Source organism: Hemiscyllium ocellatum, chromosome 5 (genome assembly GCF_020745735.1).
Source record: "Hemiscyllium ocellatum isolate sHemOce1 chromosome 5, sHemOce1.pat.X.cur, whole genome shotgun sequence".
Classification (NCBI taxonomy): Eukaryota; Metazoa; Chordata; class Chondrichthyes; order Orectolobiformes; family Hemiscylliidae; genus Hemiscyllium; species Hemiscyllium ocellatum.
This window is the reverse complement of record NC_083405.1, coordinates 113,514,113-113,531,715: the sequence shown is the minus strand read 5'-3', so window position 1 is coordinate 113,531,715 and position 17,603 is coordinate 113,514,113. Positions and strand designations below refer to the sequence as shown.

Sequence of the window (17,603 nt, the reverse complement as noted above, 5' to 3'; positions counted from 1 at the left end):
ATTTATCAATTAAAACCCAGGACATAATAGGTTGCAAGTGATGCTGAATGTAAAGCTATATTTAAACTATTCCTGAGCTGTCATTTAGTGACCAGGGTAAGCCTCCTTCTTCCACCAAGATCTTCCAGCCATCTCCAATGCCTCTGAAGGCAACATCAGCAACCCCTTCCCATCTCCTCCGGTCCCAGATCCACAGTATCCTCCCCACCTCCAACACCAAAGACCCCAAATCCCAACCCTTTTTGCCTGACGTATCTAGTGACTATCTCTGCATCCAAAGGCCTCTGACTATGGACTCATCATTATTCCCTCCCCAAGCAAGGATTCTTAACACCCAGCACCCTCAACTCTGCCCTCCACACAATGAGGTTTCTGACCACTTCCCTATCGCTGAGATCCTCAGTACCCATCTCACTTAAAATGAGGTTCCCAACTTTCCCTGCGGCCCATGTTCCTATTGAGGATGGGGTGAGTAAAAGGCATTCATGTTTTAATAGATATTTAAAAGGAAAACAGTAAGTAACATGAGTGTCAGTAACATGATCCTCTTGATGGGGAAAACAGAGAATTAATAATTGACATTACAGAAATGGCAGACGAAGTGAAACAATATTTTGCTTGTCTTTACTTTAAATGAAATAAAGGAATTTACCAATTAAAACCGTAAGTCGAATCATGGCATTCATCCACAAACTCCATTAACAGACACATGGACCTGGACCCCATATACAAACCACTACAGCTGAAACTGACACCCGGAAGCGGCAAGAACATCCATCAACAGACACATCGACCTGGACCCCACACACAAACTACTACAGCTGAAACTGACACCCAGAAGCGGCAAGAACAAACCACTATAAATACCGGAAGAAACATCAAAGCAGCGCTTCACAGGAGGCTCCAATAGCACTGATGATGTTCCCTAGCCAGGGAACGAAACGTTTGCAGCAAAAACTTCCAGCTCGGCGAACAGAATCACAACAACGGACACCCGAGGTACAAATCTTCAACCAGACTTTAAGTGCTGTCAGAATTTTCAACAACTTGAGCTGGACCTTTGTTCTCACAAATGAATCATTTTAGAACTATAAAGAGATGTCACAGCTATAACAACACCCAGAGCTACTTGCAAATATTCTTGGAGTTATCATTAACACTGCAGAAAATACAAATACCTTGAAGGGAGGACCTCTTAAGCAGTGTTGGGAGAAGGAAAGAGTGGAATAATTTCCACCAATATGGTATTAACACAATAGTGTGAAACATTCACAACAGATTTTGTTGGTTCCATAACTGCAAAAAAACATTGCTTTGAATTACAAACTTAGTTAGTGATGTGGAAATAATTAAAGTTGAGCTACTGTCATACCTGATCTGTAACGTTCATCTCGTGACCCTGATGACCGGCGACGGTGGTATCTGGAGGAGGATGACGGTGTGACTGGTGTTCGACGCTCTTGTGGTAGTGAAGGTTCCACTCCTACATCAAAGGAGTAAAAACAATGCTCAGTGTAATATACTTCAAAACAATAAACAGTAAGAGGATGACCATTGTGCTTCTCATGAACATCAGTGAGAACACACTGTTTCCTCAATTAAAAACATTATAACACCTTTGTTGTTATTTTTTTTTTAGAAGGAAATTAGATTGTCTTTTCCAGGAGACCAGTTTGATATAAATTAAAACATACTACCACCAAGATGATAAATCAACACATAACAAGAAAAAATATTCATGAGTATCACATCTAATTTAATTTTAAACATGTGCAAAGGTAGTAGAGCATTATCATAAAACAAACAACATTTCCACTAAACTAACATATTGGCTTCAAGTTTCCACTAGGTTGCATTATCTTTTCACATAATTATTCCAGAGTCAGCAAACCAATGCAAAAAGGTCACAGGATTTTGAGCATACGTTATACCAAGTCCAATTCAGGTTTACACTTTCTTGTTCCAGTTTTTAAAAAAACTGCACACTAGAAGCTGGCCAAACCCACAAATCTCACAATAGGCCCAGAGTAAATTAACCTCCATGATGAACTTTCATTAATTATGTTTGTTTGTAGACCACCTGTTGGTTGCAAGGACCTTAATAAGCACATTTTAAACCTTTCTGAATTTACCATTTGTTTTCCATTTATTAAGAAAATGATTCAGAAGTGGTGATGCTACAGCTGTGGACCAGCAATCCAAGACCCCAGACTAATAATCTGAAGATGTATGTTCAAATCCCCCTTGGCTGATAGCGAAATTTGAATTCAATAAAAATCTAGAATTTAAAAGATGACCTAACGGTGATTATGTAACCACGACCAATTGTCAGAAAAAAAATCTCGGTTTATTCATGCCCTGTACAGAAGCAAATCTGCCAACTGTACCTTGCCTGGCCTACATGTGACTTCAGATGCATAATAGTGTGGTTCCCTCTTAACAGCCCTCTGAAAGCCAAACATTCCATACAAGAATAAGGAAAAGAAAACTGATTACTGGACACAACACATTGAACAAATGGTTTTGTCTTGTTTATCAAGGTTACTCTTAGTTATTGAAATTCAGGTTACTCACAGGTTAACCCAGGTTTTCTGACTCAAAACACTTATTTTTGTGATAAACCCTTTCTCATAATTAACCAAACTGCATCAAGTTAGCCTTCTTTGACATAAGATTAATTATTTTTATTAATCATTTGTGGGATGTGAGTGTCACTGGCTGGGCCATCATTTATTGTCTGACTCCAGCTGCCCTTGAGAAGGTAGTGGTGAGCTGCCTTCATGAACCACTGGAGTGCATGTGCTGTAGGTTGACCCACTAGGCCCCTGAGGAGGGAATTCCAGGACCTTGGGCCAGCTACAGTGAAGGAATGGTGATATATTTCTAAGTCAGGATGGTGTGTTGCTTGAAGGAGAACTTGCAGGTGGTGGTGTACCCATACATCTACTGGCCTTGTCCTTCTTGAAGGTGGTGGGTTTGAATGGTGCTATCTAAGGAATCTTGTTGAGTTTCTGCATCTAGCCTTTGACCTGCTCCTGCAGACACTATATATATTGTTAGTCCAGTTGAGTTACTGCTCAATAGTAACCTCCAGGATGTGTTTAGTGGGGATTCAGTAAAGGTGACACCATTGGATATCAAAAGACATCAGTGATTAAATGGTCTTTTATTGATGATGGTCATTGCCTGGCATTTGTGTGGTGCGAGTGTTACTTGTCACTTGTCAGCCCAAGCCTGGATATTGTTTCGATCCTGCTGCATTTGAACTGTTTCAGTATCTGAGGAGTCGTGACTGGTGCTGAATAGCGCGCAATCATTAGTGAACATCCACAGTTCTCACCTTATGGTGGAGGGAAGTTCACTGATAAACAGCTGGAGATGGCTGGGCCAAGGACACCACCCTGATGAGCTCCTGCAGAGATGTCCTGCAGCTGAGTTGACTGACCCCCAACCACCACAACCATCTACCTTTGTGCTAGGTATGACTTCAACAGTATGGAGCTTTCCCCTCGATTTCCATTGATTCTAATTTTGCGAGGGTTCTTTGATGCCACACTTAATCAAATATGGCCTTAATGTCAAGGGCTGACACTGTCACCTTTGAAAATATTATTTTCTAAAAGCCAGAGTGTGTTCTGCTCATTTAAGGTAGTTGTTCAGCAATATGCAAATATGTTTTAGCTTAAACTTAAGGAAAAGATACTTATCAGAATGAGAGCAATTTGCACCTGGATTACATTGAGAAAATCTTCCCTTTGTTTGTACCACAATTATAACATCTGGAGAATAATGTATAAGAAATTGCTTTATAACATCTGAACAACCCAACTTATTTACTCTCTGGGCTCATGGGTTACTGAATCAAACATCACCAGCTGGTTTATTATTCATTAAATAACTTTACTGTATAATTTTCTCGTCATGACCTCTCATTATTATTTTAGTAAAATGTACACTTGTGTCCATTAGTCATCATGATGACATGAATATGCATGAAAGTGACTGTGATTCATAAGTCATAAAGTGTTTGAGAATCAGGAAGTGCCTGGAAGTCATAAGGTACAACTGCAGTATGAGAGACATAGAAGTAATAAATTTATATAAACTGGGAAACATAATGTAGAAAGTGAGAATTCCATTTAACAGTTTGACAAATATCAAACACTGGACAAGACAATCGCTGCAAATGCTGATCAAAAACATATCACATTTCAAATGAAGAACTCTGAATTTTTGGCCATCAAACTAAACTCAATTTGAGGTTTTTTTTCTCTCTGTATTCCTTCACAGGAGATGGACATTTACTGCAATAGCCTCCACTGCCCAAGGAGCAGTGGTGATGAGTCAGCCATACTGAAAATCATAAACAGATTGTAACAGGAAGGCACAGACTGTACAAATCTAAGAGTAAATCAACGGATAAAGCTACAGATTACAGAAGAAATATAAGGGCAAAAGTAAAAGGCTCTGTATCTAAATTCATGCAGCACGTGAAACAAACTAACAGTGCAGACAGACGGTTGCAAGATGACACAAATTAGGGCCTGACCGACATTCTGTCTAATTTTCTTCGCAGTTGCATGGGCTTCCAACGTCTGTGAGCAGCAGTAGCCTTCACAACTGGAAGTCATTGCCACTGTTGGCTTCCAATACTGTGTGGGGAATACTGGAGGGACTGTGCAGCTTAGACCTGATTACTGAAGTGTAATTGACATGCAAGCAGTGACCATAATATGTTTGAATTTTATATTCAGAATGAGAAACAGAAGAGTGGATCCAAGGCTGGTTTTTAAATTTAAATAAGGAAGATTACGTGGGTGTTAAAGTGGAGCTCACCAAAGTGAACCAGCCAATTAGGTTAAGGGTTAGCTCAATGAGAGATGTAGTAACAGTCATGTAAGAGGATATTAAATGAACACACAAAAGAGTTACATTCCGACAAGAAAGTAAAACCAAAAGGGGTGTACCTCCCTTTGTGGTTAAGTTAAAAGCTAAAGCTAATATCAAATATAATGGGAAAGCATGTAATTGCACAATGATGGGTAGTGGGTCAGAAGATTGGGCGAATATTTAAAAGGCAAAAAATGATTGAAAAGGTTATTAAAGAAGGAAAAATAATATGAGAGAGAAAACTGGCTAGAAATACAAAAACACGGCTAATTGGAGATTACTAAAAAAAAGAAAAAGAATTTAGAAAGTAAGCGTTAGTCCTTATGACAATGTTGTTCCTTGAACAAGATTATTTTGTCCTTGGGTTTTTTTTAAAGAGAGGTTGTAAAGACAGATGTGCTGAAATGTCTGGGAAAGGGCCTAGTTTAACAATGGCATGGGAGTAGATAGTTCTCCCATTTCAAGTTTTTTTTCTAGCTTGGTTTAATTTTAGCAGAGAAGCTGCTACAGTGGGAAAAAGGGTTCCATGCTTCAGCAGATGATTCTTGACTGATAGATTCTTACAGCAGGAGAGAAGTCAATGTTTGATTTACCTTGTGCCAAGTGGTGTGTTTATGGGATGTTGGGGGAATCGGAACAACTCCCTAGTTAAGTTGTTGTATCGCGTTAGTTGGGTTTTCAAATAGTGAAGTTATTCTAAATTCTGTTTTCTTTTGTTCATGTTTCAACTGTAGTGTTTAAATGAATTCTGTTATGCTTAAGGAGGACTGGTTTGACCAGCTGCATCACCCTGGAACACACATTTCATATCTGCCTTTAAAATAAGAGAAAGTTAGAGTCTAGGCTATCTTCTTGAACATTTTTTTAGAGGGTTTAGCCTGGCCCATAACAGTCCAATATAAAGTGAATCTGGGGAATTAATAATGAAAAATAAAGAAGGGCAGATGCATTCATTAGACATTTTGCATCCAACTTCACCATCGAGGATATTGGTAAGATGCCAGAAATTGATGGAATTCGGGAAATGGAAGTGAAGAAGGAACTCAAAATTAAAAACACTGACAAAGTGGTATTAAGCAAGCTATTGATGTGCCGACTAAATAAGTCCTAAGTCCTAATGGGCTTCATCCTCGGGTCTCAAAAGAAGTGTTCACTGAGATAATTAATATTAATTTGATATTGGCAGTGACATTGGCATTAATTTTCCAAAAATCTCCAGTTTGGGTGAAGGTTCTGCTTGATCGAAAAGCAGTGAACCGAATCCAAGAATTCCACAGTACAGTTCAACCCGTATCGATACCAGCTCCTGAAAGGCTATCCAGCTAGTCCCATTCTCCAGTCCTATCTCTATAGCCCGCTAAATACATCAGGTCCAAATATATATCCAGCTCTCTCTTGAAACCGCTTATGGAATCCATCTCCATCACTCTTTGTTGCGTCCTTTATTAACCTGTTGATCGCACCGATGCATGAGGCTAAGGTGTCAACAGTCTACAAAACAAAACCTTGACACAGAACGTTGCCTTATAATGGAAGGCTAAGCAGGCTAGGCTTGCATCCACTGGCATTTAGAAGAATTAGGGGTGGATTGATTGAAACATACAGGATGCTGAAAGGTCTTTACAGACTGATGAGGAAAGGATATTTGCTCTCATAGGAGAATCTAGAATGAAAGGTCACTTGCTTAAAAATAAGGGGTCATGCATTTAATAAAGAGATAAGAAGAATATTTTTCTCACAAAGAATTAAGAGTATTTGAAACACTCTTCCTCAAAACGTGGTAGAAGCAGAATCTTTGAATAGTTTTAAGGTATACAAAAGCACATAAGATTCTTACAAATAAGTGAAGTAGACCACTTGACCCCTGTAGGCGATTCAGCTATTAAGTAACACCTTAGCTGATCTGATACCATACTGAAATCTGCATTCCCATGATCCCAATCATCTTTCATCCCCATCGGCTTTTAACAAATATCTACCCTCTGCAGCCTTGAAAAAAATTCAAGAATATAATGTAGCTCGTGTAGCTTGACAGGTCTCAACCCAAGGACATCTGGCCAGTGAAAGAGTGGTGGGCGGGCTGAATGAGTGGACAAATGTATGAGTGGACAAATGATGAAGGGCTTATGCCCGAAACGTCGAATTTCCTATTCCTTGATGCTGCCTGACCTGCTGTGCTTTAACCAGCAACACATTTTCAACTGTGATCTCCAGCATCTGCAGACCTCATTTTTTACCCGAATGTATGGCAGAGGCAGCATAGTTGGTTAAATATGAAGTTATCTACTTTCGTAGTCAACGCAGAAAGGCAAATCTCTGATTGGTTATAAATTGAGAAAGGGGACGGTACAACATGACCTGGGTGTCAGTGTACACCAGTCACTGAAAGTAAGCATCAGTTGCAGCGGGTATTACGGTAGGTCTGAATACCAGTGCCGGGAGTTTTTTGCTGTAATTGTACAGGGCGTTGGTAAGACCACACCTGGAGTGTTACACATAATTTTGGTCTCCTTATCTTAGGAAGAATGTTCTCGTAACACAGAGAGCTCATTAGATTTACCAGACTGATTCTTGGGATGGCAGGAGTGACGTTGAAAAAGACATTTTATCAGTTTAGTAGAATGAGGGAGGAATCTCATAGACACAAATAGAATTCCAACAGTCAGAGATAGGATAAACAGAGGAAAGATGTCCCTGAAGTCAGGACTGTCCAGAATCAGGGGTCACAATCTAAAAGGATGCTAGGCAAAGCAATTAGGACTGAGAAGACGAGAACTTGCTTCTCAGAGAGTGTTAAATCTGTGGATTTCACTCCCATAGAAAGTAGTTCTGGAAAATATATTGTACGATCTCAAAAAAAAGAGCTGGTGTTAACACTGGGGCTAAAGGGGTCAAAGGATAAGAGGGAAAATCAGGAACAGGCTACTGAGTAAATGATCAGCCAGGATCATAATGAATTGCACAGCAGGCTTAAAAGGCCAAATAGAGTCATGGAGATGTACAGCACGGACCCTTCAGTCCAACCCTTTCAAGCCGACCAGATACGCCAATCCAATCTAGTCCCACCTGTCAGCAGCCGGCCCATATCCCTCCAAACCCTTCCTATTCATTTCCGATCCAAATGCCTTTTAAATGTTGCAATTGTACCAACCTCCACCACTTCCTCTGGCAGCTCATTCCACGCACACACCACCCTTTGTGTGAAAAAGTTGTCCCTTAGGTCTCTTTTATCTCTTTCCCCTCTCACCCTAAACCTATGCCCACTAGTTCTGGACTCCCTCACTCCAGGGAAGAAACTTTGTCTATTTATCCTATCGATGCCCCTCATAATTTAGTAAACCTCTATAAGGTCACCCCTCAGCCTCTGGCGCTCCAGGGAAAACAGCCCCAGCCCGTTCAGCCTGTCCCTATAGCTGAAATCCTCCAACCCTGGCAACATCCTTGTAAATCTTTTCTGAACCCTTTCAAGTTTCACAACATCTTTCCGATAGGAAGGAGACCAAAATTGCACGCAATAATCCAACAGTGGCCTAACCAATGTCCTGTACAGCTGCAACACACCTCCAAACTCCTGTACTCAATACTCTGACCAATAAAGGAAAGCATACATTCTTCACTATCCCATCTACCTGCAACTCCACTTTCAAGGAGCTATGAACCTGCACTCCAAGGTCTCTTTGTTCAGCAACACTCTTTAGGACCTTAACATTAAGTGTATAAGTCCTGCTAAGATTTGCTTTCCCAAAATGCAGCACCTTGCAGTTATCTGAATTAAACTCCAACTGCCACTTCTCAGCCCATTGGCCCATCTGGTCAAAAATGGCCTACTCCTGCTTTTATTTTTATTTTTATATGTCCTAAAGATACCCAACATTGAACAATTTTATTTCTGAACTTGGCTCTAAAGGTAAATAAATCTTTCTGCTAATCAGTGCCAACCATTGACGCTGCTGCATCCTGAGCTCTAATCATGATTTTAAAAATCTAAGTGCGCAGAACAAGATCAGCAATGTACACACCCCATGTCATTGAGATCAATCCCTGTCAAAAGCAAAGTTTAAAATGAAAGCTTTTCATTTCAAAGTAATTGTAGCTGATACATGCACACAAAATCAATCTGTGGTTAAAATTTTGAGTGAATGAATGCATGGAGCAGATGAGGCATGGCATGTGTACGTGCACTTCGGAGAAAGCTAGATAGGACACAAGGGTATAGGGGATTAGGAGTTCATGTTTAGGGTGTAGGTTCATGTTTATCCTGTTAAATGAGGTAAGACGAGAGGATGTGCGTGTGGAGCATGAACACCAGAAGAACACTCTCTCAGCAGAGCAGGTAAGGGCTGTTTGGCAGTGGCTGCTTGAAGGCTCGGTGACGTTTGTCTAAAGGTTTAAATTTGAAAGTTTTTTTAAAAAATAGCGCGGAGCGGACCCGGAAGCTGGTGTAGCGCAAGCTTACCTGGGTAAGTTGTTTTCCTATAAAGGCGCGCAGGAGAGGAACCCGAGGCACTACAGGGGTAGAGCCTCCCACCCGCCCTCCTCCTCTCACTTTATAATAAGACCCGTTGTGGTAAGAAGGTAAGTGCTGCATTTTGCTTATTCTCGTGTTTAAACCTAGTTTTTCTTAAGGGTTACTTTTAGAGGGATGGCAGTGAAGGCAGTGCAATGTTCCTCTTGCAACATGTATGAGGTGAGGGATGCCATGGACATCCCTGCTGATTACACTTGCAGGAAGTGCTCCCATCTCCAGCTCCTCCAAGAACTGGAGCTGGAGTTGGATGAACTTAGGATCATTCGGGAGGCAGAGGGGGTCATAGATCGGAGGTTTAGGGAAGTAGTAACTCCAAAGATTGTAGACAGATGGGTAACAGTGAGGGGGACTGGGAGGAAGCAGCCAGTGCAGAGACCCCCTGCGGTCGTTCCCCTCAAGAACAAGTATACCGTTTTGGATACTTGTGGGGGGGACGACTTACCGGGGTAAGCAATGGGGTTCAGGCCTCTGGCACGGAGCCTATCCCCATTGCTCAGAAGGGAAGGGTGGAGAAGAGCAGAGCAATAGTTATTGGAGACTCGATAGTTCGGGGCACAGCTAGGCGGTTTTGTGGGGGTGAGAGAGACTCGTGTTTGGTATGTTGCCTCCCAGGTGCAAGGGTACGTGATGTCTCTGATCGTGTTTTCCGGGTCCTTAAGAGGGAGGGGGAGCAGCCCGAAGTCGTGGTCCACATTGGCACCAACGACATAGGTCGGAAGAGGGATGAGGATGTTAGGCAGGCTTTCAGGGAGCTAGGATGGAAGCTCAGAGTTAGAACAAATAGAGTTGTTGTCACTAGTTTGTTACCCGTGCCACGTGATAGAGAGTCGAGGAATAGGGAGAGGGAGCAGTTAAATGCGTGGCTACAAGGATGGTGCAGGAGGGAGGGATTCCAGTTTCTGGACAACTGGGGTTCTTTCTGGGGAAGATGGGACCTCTATAAACAGGATGGTCTACACCTGAACCTGAGGGGCACCAGTATCCTTGGGGGGAGGTTTGCTAGTGTTCTTTCGGGGGGTTTAAACTAACTCTGCAGGGGCATGGGAACCTAGACTGTAGTTTAGGGAGTGTAGGGAGGTTAAGAACCAGGCATCAATCTCAAAGGAGGGTGCCTGTAAACAGGAAGGTGGCTTGAAGTGTGTATACTTCAATGCGAGAAGTATACGAAATAAGGTAGGTGAACTTGCAGCGTGGGTTGGTACTTGGGAGTTCGATGTTGTGGCTATTACGGAGACATGGGTAGAACAGGGACAAGATTGGTTGTTGCAGGTTCCAGGGTTTAAATGTTTTAGTAGGGTCAGAGGTGGGGGTAAAAGAGGGGGTGGTGTGGCATTGCTTGTCAAAGATAGTATTACAGCAGTGGAAAGGACGATGGATGAAGACTCGCCATCTGAGGTAGTTTGGGCTGAGCTTAGAAATAGGAAAGGTGAGGTCACCCTGTTAGGAGTTTTCTACAGACCTCCTAATAGTCCTAGAGATGTAGAAGAAAGGATTGCGAGGATGATTCAGGAGAAGAGTGAAAGTAATAGGGTGGTTGTTATGGGGGGCTTTAACTTTCCAGATATTGACTGGGAAAGCTATAGCTCGAGTACGTTAGATGGGTCGGTGTTTGTCCAATGTGTGCAGGAGGGTTTCCTGACACAATATGTAGACAGGCCAACAGAAGGTGAGGCCATACTGGATTTGGTTCTGGGTAACGAACCAGGCCAGATGTTAGAATTGGAGGTAGGTGAGCACTTTGGGGACAGTGACCACAATTCGGTGACTTTTACTTCAGTGATGGAGAGGGATAAGTGTGCACTACAGGACAAGAGTTATAGCTTGGGGCAGGGAAATTATGATGCGGTGAGGCATGACTTAGGATGCATGGCTTGGAAAAGTAGGCTTCAAGGGAAGGGTACAATCGATATGTGGAGCTTGTTCAAGGAACAACTACTGAGTGTCATTGATAAGTATGTACCTGTCAGGCAGGGAGGAAAGAGTCATGTGAGGGAGCCGTGGTTTAATAAGGAATTGGAATTGGAATCCCTTGTTAAAGGGAAGAGGGCAGCCTATGTAAAGATGAGGCGTGAATGTTCAATTGGGGCGATTGAGAGTTATAAAGGTAGCCAGGAAGGATCTAAAGAGAGAGCTAAGAGCAGCAAGGAGGGGACATGAAAAGTCCTTGCTTGATAGGATTAGGGAAAACCCAAAGGTTTTCTATAGATATGTCAAGAATAAAAGGATGACTAGGGTAGGAATAGGTCCCATCAAGGATAGTAGTGGGAAGTTGCGTGTGGAGGCTGAAGAAATTGGGGAGACACTGAATGAATACTTTTCGTCAGTATTCACTCAGGAACAGGACATTGTTGCCGATGTGAATATTGAGTCACAATTAATTAGAATGGATGGCTTTGAGATATATAGGGAAGAGGTGTTGGAAATTCTGGAAAGGGTGAAAATAGATAAGTCCCCTTGGCCTGATGGCATTTATCCTAGGATTCTCTGGGAAGCAAGGGAGGAGATTGCAGAGCCATTGGCCTTGATTTTTATGTCCTCGTTGTCTATAGAAATAGTGCCAGAAGACTGGAGGATAGCAAATGTGGTTCCCTTGTTCAAGAAGGGGAGTAGGGATAACCCAAGTAACTATAGGCCGGTGAGTCTTACCTCTGTTGTGGGCAAAGTCTTAGAGAGAATTGTAAGGGATAGGATTTATGAACATCTGGATAGGAATAATGTGATCAAGAATAGTCAGCATGGTTTTGTGAAAGGCCGGTCGTGCCTCACAAACCTTATTGAATTCTTTGAGAAGGTGACTAAGGAGGTGGACGAGGGTAAAGCGGTTGATGTGGTGTATATGGATTTTAGTAAGGCATTTGATAAGGTTCCCCATGGTAGGCTACTGCAAAAAATACGGAGGTATGGCATTGAGGGTGAGTTGGAGGTTTGGATTAGGAATTGGCTGGCTGGAAGAAGACAGAGGGTAGTAGATGATGGTAAAGGTTCATCTTGGAGTGCAGTTACCAGCGGTGTTCCGCAAGGATCTGTTTTGGGACCATTGCTGTTTGTCATTTTTATAAATGACCTGGAGGAGGGGCTAGAAAGTTGGGTGAGCAAGTTTGCGGATGATACGAAAGTGGGTGGAGTTGTTGACAGTGAGGAAGGATGTGGCAGGTTACAGCAGGATATAGATAAGTTCAGAGCTGGGCAGAATGGTGGCAAATGGAGTTCAATGTCGCTAAGTATGAAGTGATTCACTTTGGTAAGAGTAACAAGATGATGGAGTACTGGGCTAATGGTCGGATACTTGGTAGTGTGGATGAGCAGAGGGATCTTGGTGTCCATGTACACAGATCTCTGAAAGTTGCCACCCAGGTAAATAGTGCTGTGAAGAAGGCATATGGTGTACTGGCTTTTATTGGTAGAGGAATTGAATTCAGGAGTCCTGAGGTCAGGTTGCAGTTGTATAAGACTCTGATGTGGCCGCATCTGGAGTACTGTGTGCAGTTTTGGTCACCATACTATAGGAAGGATGTGGAGGCACTGGAACGGGTGCAGAGGAGGTTTACCAGGATGTTGCCTGGTATGGTAGGAAGATCGTATGAGGAAAGGCTGAGGCACTTAGGGCTGTTCTCATTGGAGAAAAGGAGGTTTAGGGGTGACTTGATAGAGGTGTACAAGATAATTAGGGGTTTAGATAGGGTTGACCGTGAGAACCTTTTTCCACGTATGGAGTCAGATATTACGAGAGGGCATCGCTTTAAATTAAGGGGTGGTAGGTACAGGACAGATGTTAGGGGTAGATTCTTTACACAGCGAGTCATGAGTTCATGGAATGCCCTGCCAGTAACAGTGGTGGACTCTCCCTCTTCATGGGCATTTAAACGGACATTGGATAGGCATATGGAGGAAAGTGGGCTAGTGTAGGTTAGGTAGGCTTGGATCGGCGCAACATCGAGGGCCGAAGGGCCTGTACTGCGCTGTATTTTTCTATGTTCTATGTTCTATTTCAGCGGTTCGAATCGCCGTTTTTTTTTGCTGCGAGTTCTACACATGATCTAGGGCCTAAACAGCTCTAAATTTCACATATAAAACAGATGGTAAAAACATCACACTGCAGCTCTCTATAGCACCTGCTGCAGTTGATTCTGTTATGCAAAGTGTATGTGCATTGGTTAGACAGGTTGTTAATTCGAGAACTGAAAGATTTGACCTGGAGGATTGTCTCTACAAACCAGAATCACAAGGGAAAAAGCCTTTATTAAAAAAATTAAGATTTGTTCTTGGAATGGGACCCCAAACTTTAAAGGCTGCATATATTATCCATCCCCAATTAACATGAATGGGTGGGCTTCCTCATTGAACTAGGTAAAAACAAGGACTGCAGATGCTGGAAACCAGAGTCTAGATTAGAGTGGTGCTGGAAAAGCACAGCAGTTCAGGCAGCATCTGAGGAGCAGTAAAATCGACGTTTCGGGCAAAAGCCCTTCATCAAGTCACCTCATTCCATTACTCCTGATGAAAGGCTTTTGCCCAAATCATCGATTTTCCTGCTCCTTGGATGCTATCTGAATTGCTGTGCTTTTCCAGCACCACTCTAATCTAGAATCTATTCCTCATTGAACTGCAGATCTTGTGGTGTTAATAATCCTGCCATTTCTAGAATTCGTCTTCGGCAGCAATGAAAAAATATGTCCAAGTTGGGATGGATAATCTGAAAATGTTTCTGCACCATTACCACTCTGACCCTCCTACAGGTTGCAATGAAATAAGATGCCACATATGCTTTTTTTTAAAATACAAACTGGGAAAAATAGAATTCAGGATGCTGAGCAACTCGGTGGGGAACTGGTGTTCTCATGCATCTACTGTCCTTGTCCACTTAGGTGGAATTGATTGGGGGTTTGAAAGGTGCTGTCTAAGGATCATCTGTGAAATCCTGCAGTGTATTCTGTAGATAATATCCATTGCTACTACTGAGCATTGCTGTTAAAAGGAATGGATGCTTCTGGATGTGGTGCCAATCAAGAGGGCTACTTTGACCTGGTTGGTGTCAAGCTTCTTGAGTGGTGTTGGTGCTGCATCCATCCAGGCAAATGGGAACATTCCATCACATTCTTGACTTATGCTTTGTAGATGGTGGACAGGCTTTGGGGAGATGAGTCACTTGCCCCAGTACTCCCGACCTCTGGCCTGCTCTGAGTTTATGTAGTGAGTGCAGTTGAGTTTCTGATTAATGGTAACCTCAAGGATGTTGACAGTGATGGGAACAACATTTAGTAACAAGGGACACAGGTAAGATTGCCTCCTATTGTCGATGCTTGGTAAAAGTGTGCTATGAATGTAACTTGTCATTTCTCAGCCCTAGCCTAGAAGCTGTCCAGATTTTACTGCATTTGAACATGGTCTGCTTCAGTATCTGAGGAGTTGCGAAAGATGCTGAATTTGACCTTCATTGTGCAATCATTGGCAAACATCCCCACTTATGACCTTATGATAAGGAATAATCACTGATGAAGCAGAAGATGGTTGAGCCCAGGGCACTGCAAGTTGGAATAATTTCCTGAAGCACACTTTGTCCTGCAGTGAAGCAAATCTTTGGGGGTCAATAGATGACTTCTGCCCATGATTTATTTCTTTTGTTATTCCATATTTCCATACCAACTGATTCCATATTATAATTTATTGTACATGTATCACTCTTATTTTTTACACAAAGCTAACCAAACTCCTTTTCTTTTTTCTCTTATTTTTCCAGAACACCAAAAACCCTTGAATATTGAGGTCTCAGTCTTCGTCACCTTGCAGCCATATTTCTATATTGCAAGTAAACAACCTTTATCCGAAATGCTCCAAAATCCAGAGGTTTTTTGTGAAGTTTTTTACCTGATTAACAAGGCTATTTGGCATGCAAACAGTTAACCCAACCCTACACCCACTTGACCCGTGTCACTCAGATGCGATGTAGGTAGGTGTGGCCCAGCACTGGCAGGCCTCAGTTCTGTCTCAGGGCCCGTTACTCACAGCAGGTCTGCTGTTCGGTTAGATTTTTAAAAATTTCACCGTTGAACTGTCACTTATTCTGAAATTCGAAAAATTCCGAATTCTGAAAACCTGCTGGTCCTGAGTGTTTCAGACAAAAGATTGTGCACCTATACCAAATGATATTAATTTAATTCTGTTTGTGCTATCATTTCATCCTTGCATGCATTTAGATAAAGAGCCTTAAGTTTTGACATTTTACAATCATTAATCACTCTGGCTCTAATTTCTCTGCATTCTTCTATGTATATACTTTCTGTCCCTCTCCTGTCACGCTTCAATTATCATTCACCTCTTGATTAATCTACTCACATTTTTTTTGATGTTTGAAACTTCCCTTCAAATGAATTCTCCCCAAAATAATCAGTTTAAAAGTCCTATCAATAATCTTAGTTATCCGATTCACCAGGATACTGGTCCTGTCATTGTTCAAAATAAGCCCACCCCAATCTATCTTTCCCCTGTCAGCTATCAGTGTCCCATGAATCAGGGCCCATTTCTCCCACATCAATTTTAGAGTCTTTCTGATCCTACTTACGCTATATCAATGTGCATCTAGAGATTATTACTTTATGGTTCTGCTTTTTAATTTAGTTTATTCTCCATCGGCAGAAACTTCCTTCCTAATCCTACACGGACTATGACAATGAGATCCTTCCTTTTCCACTCCATGCTCCTCTCTACTCCAGAAGAGATGTCCTGATCTTTGACTCGAGGTAGGATGTTCTGTTTTTGTTGCAGAGAACATTATTGATTTCCCTATGCTTTCCCCGGTTATTATAATTCTATTTCCTGACCCACTTCAGTGGTGCTCTGACCATACTACTTTAGTCAGTTCACTCATCCTCCCTGCAGTCTGTGTCCTCCTCCACACCAAGAAAAAAATCTTTTGCCTATTGGACAAAGGCATGGACTGAAGTTCCTCCAAAACCAAATTCAGGATTTCCACTCCTGCCTCACCTGCTGTCACATACTCGTGTCCCTGACTATCAAACAAATCTGAAGTATTTAATCCTAGGAATGTCACTGTCTTCTGAAACACAGCGTCTTTGCCACCTCCCTGTTGTATCACAACATCCACAGTTTGTATTCAGTTCATCAGCTATGAAGCAAAGTTCATCGAGCAACCAGCAATTGCTGCAGAGGCAGTCACTATGTATCACATTGAAGTCCATCAGCTCCCATGTACTACAGATGCATCAAACACCTGCCTCGGCATCTTCATTCTATTTTAGTAAATTAGATGCTAAATATTTTAAAGTAAATTACTCCTCTTCAGCAGCAATAACATTTGATTAAACCACTTCCCCAATCAATAAAAACATTGACCAATCAAAAAGACAGACACAAAACAAATACCCACCAACCACTAACTTGTATTACTGTGATGTTGCACTTTATAACTGGCAGTTCGAGACAGGTTGAAGGGGCTCTCTATCGACAGTTTTTATGTCCTGCCAATGCTGAACTTCTCATAGAGGTCAGCTCTTCTCTTTATAAACCTGCTATTCCTGCTCACTCACACTGTTCACAAATCTGCTGACACTGCTCTCTCTTTGCTCTTTATGAAGCTGCTGTCCCCATTCTCTCTCTCTCTCATCATTTCACAAACACAGGTTCATCTCCTCTTGTAGGTTTCAATGATTCTCGGTCCTCCTCTTTTCCACTCCCAGAGAGAGTGAATGCTCAGTCCAATAGCAAAAGCCAAAAAAAAAGTACAGCCTGTCTCCTAATGAGTCAACCTCCTTATTCAGATGTGAATCATGGACTATTACACATGCTCAATAAGCTTCAAGGGAGTAGAAGGTGAGCTACTCCTTACTTTGTTCAGTTTTGACCATGAGAAAGATTGGTGTTTCTTCTGTTGCCATGATTCCTGGTCCGGTTATCTTGTGTTCAACAATGTAGCTCAAGTTGATGGTGAATTACTTTGTGATGGTTAAGATTCTTGACTCGATCTGGTGAAGTTTGTTACTCACCACTCAAATGACACAATGTTACTTGGTACCTCTCAGTCCAATTCAGATTTCTCCAATTTCCTCATTTCCCCTCCCCCCACCTTGTCTCAATCAAATCCCTCGAACTCAGCACCGCCTTCCTGACCTGCAATCTTCTTCCTGACCTCTCCGCCCCCACCCCACTCCGGCCTATCACCCTCACCTTG

At 42.2% G+C, this 17,603-nt stretch overlaps 1 protein-coding gene and 1 long non-coding RNA gene across 5 annotated transcripts in view; one reads left to right on the top strand and one right to left on the bottom strand.

Annotated features, from left to right (window-relative positions):
• The window catches only part of LOC132815828 (disco-interacting protein 2 homolog C), a 608,767-nt gene that overhangs the window by 223,391 nt on the left and 367,773 nt on the right, over window positions 1-17,603 (bottom strand). For all 4 annotated transcript variants that reach the window (XM_060825111.1, XM_060825113.1, XM_060825112.1 and 1 more), the window contains exon 3: window positions 1,373-1,483. In XM_060825111.1, the coding sequence (XP_060681094.1) occupies window positions 1,373-1,483 (111 nt within the window). The remainder of the gene's footprint in view (window positions 1-1,372; window positions 1,484-17,603) is intronic.
• Window positions 9,161-17,603, top strand: part of LOC132815829 (uncharacterized) — a 35,425-nt gene continuing 26,982 nt past the window's right edge. Inside the window, exons 1-2 of the long non-coding RNA XR_009644712.1 lie at window positions 9,161-9,223; window positions 16,052-16,155. This is a non-coding gene — a long non-coding RNA (uncharacterized LOC132815829). The remainder of the gene's footprint in view (window positions 9,224-16,051; window positions 16,156-17,603) is intronic.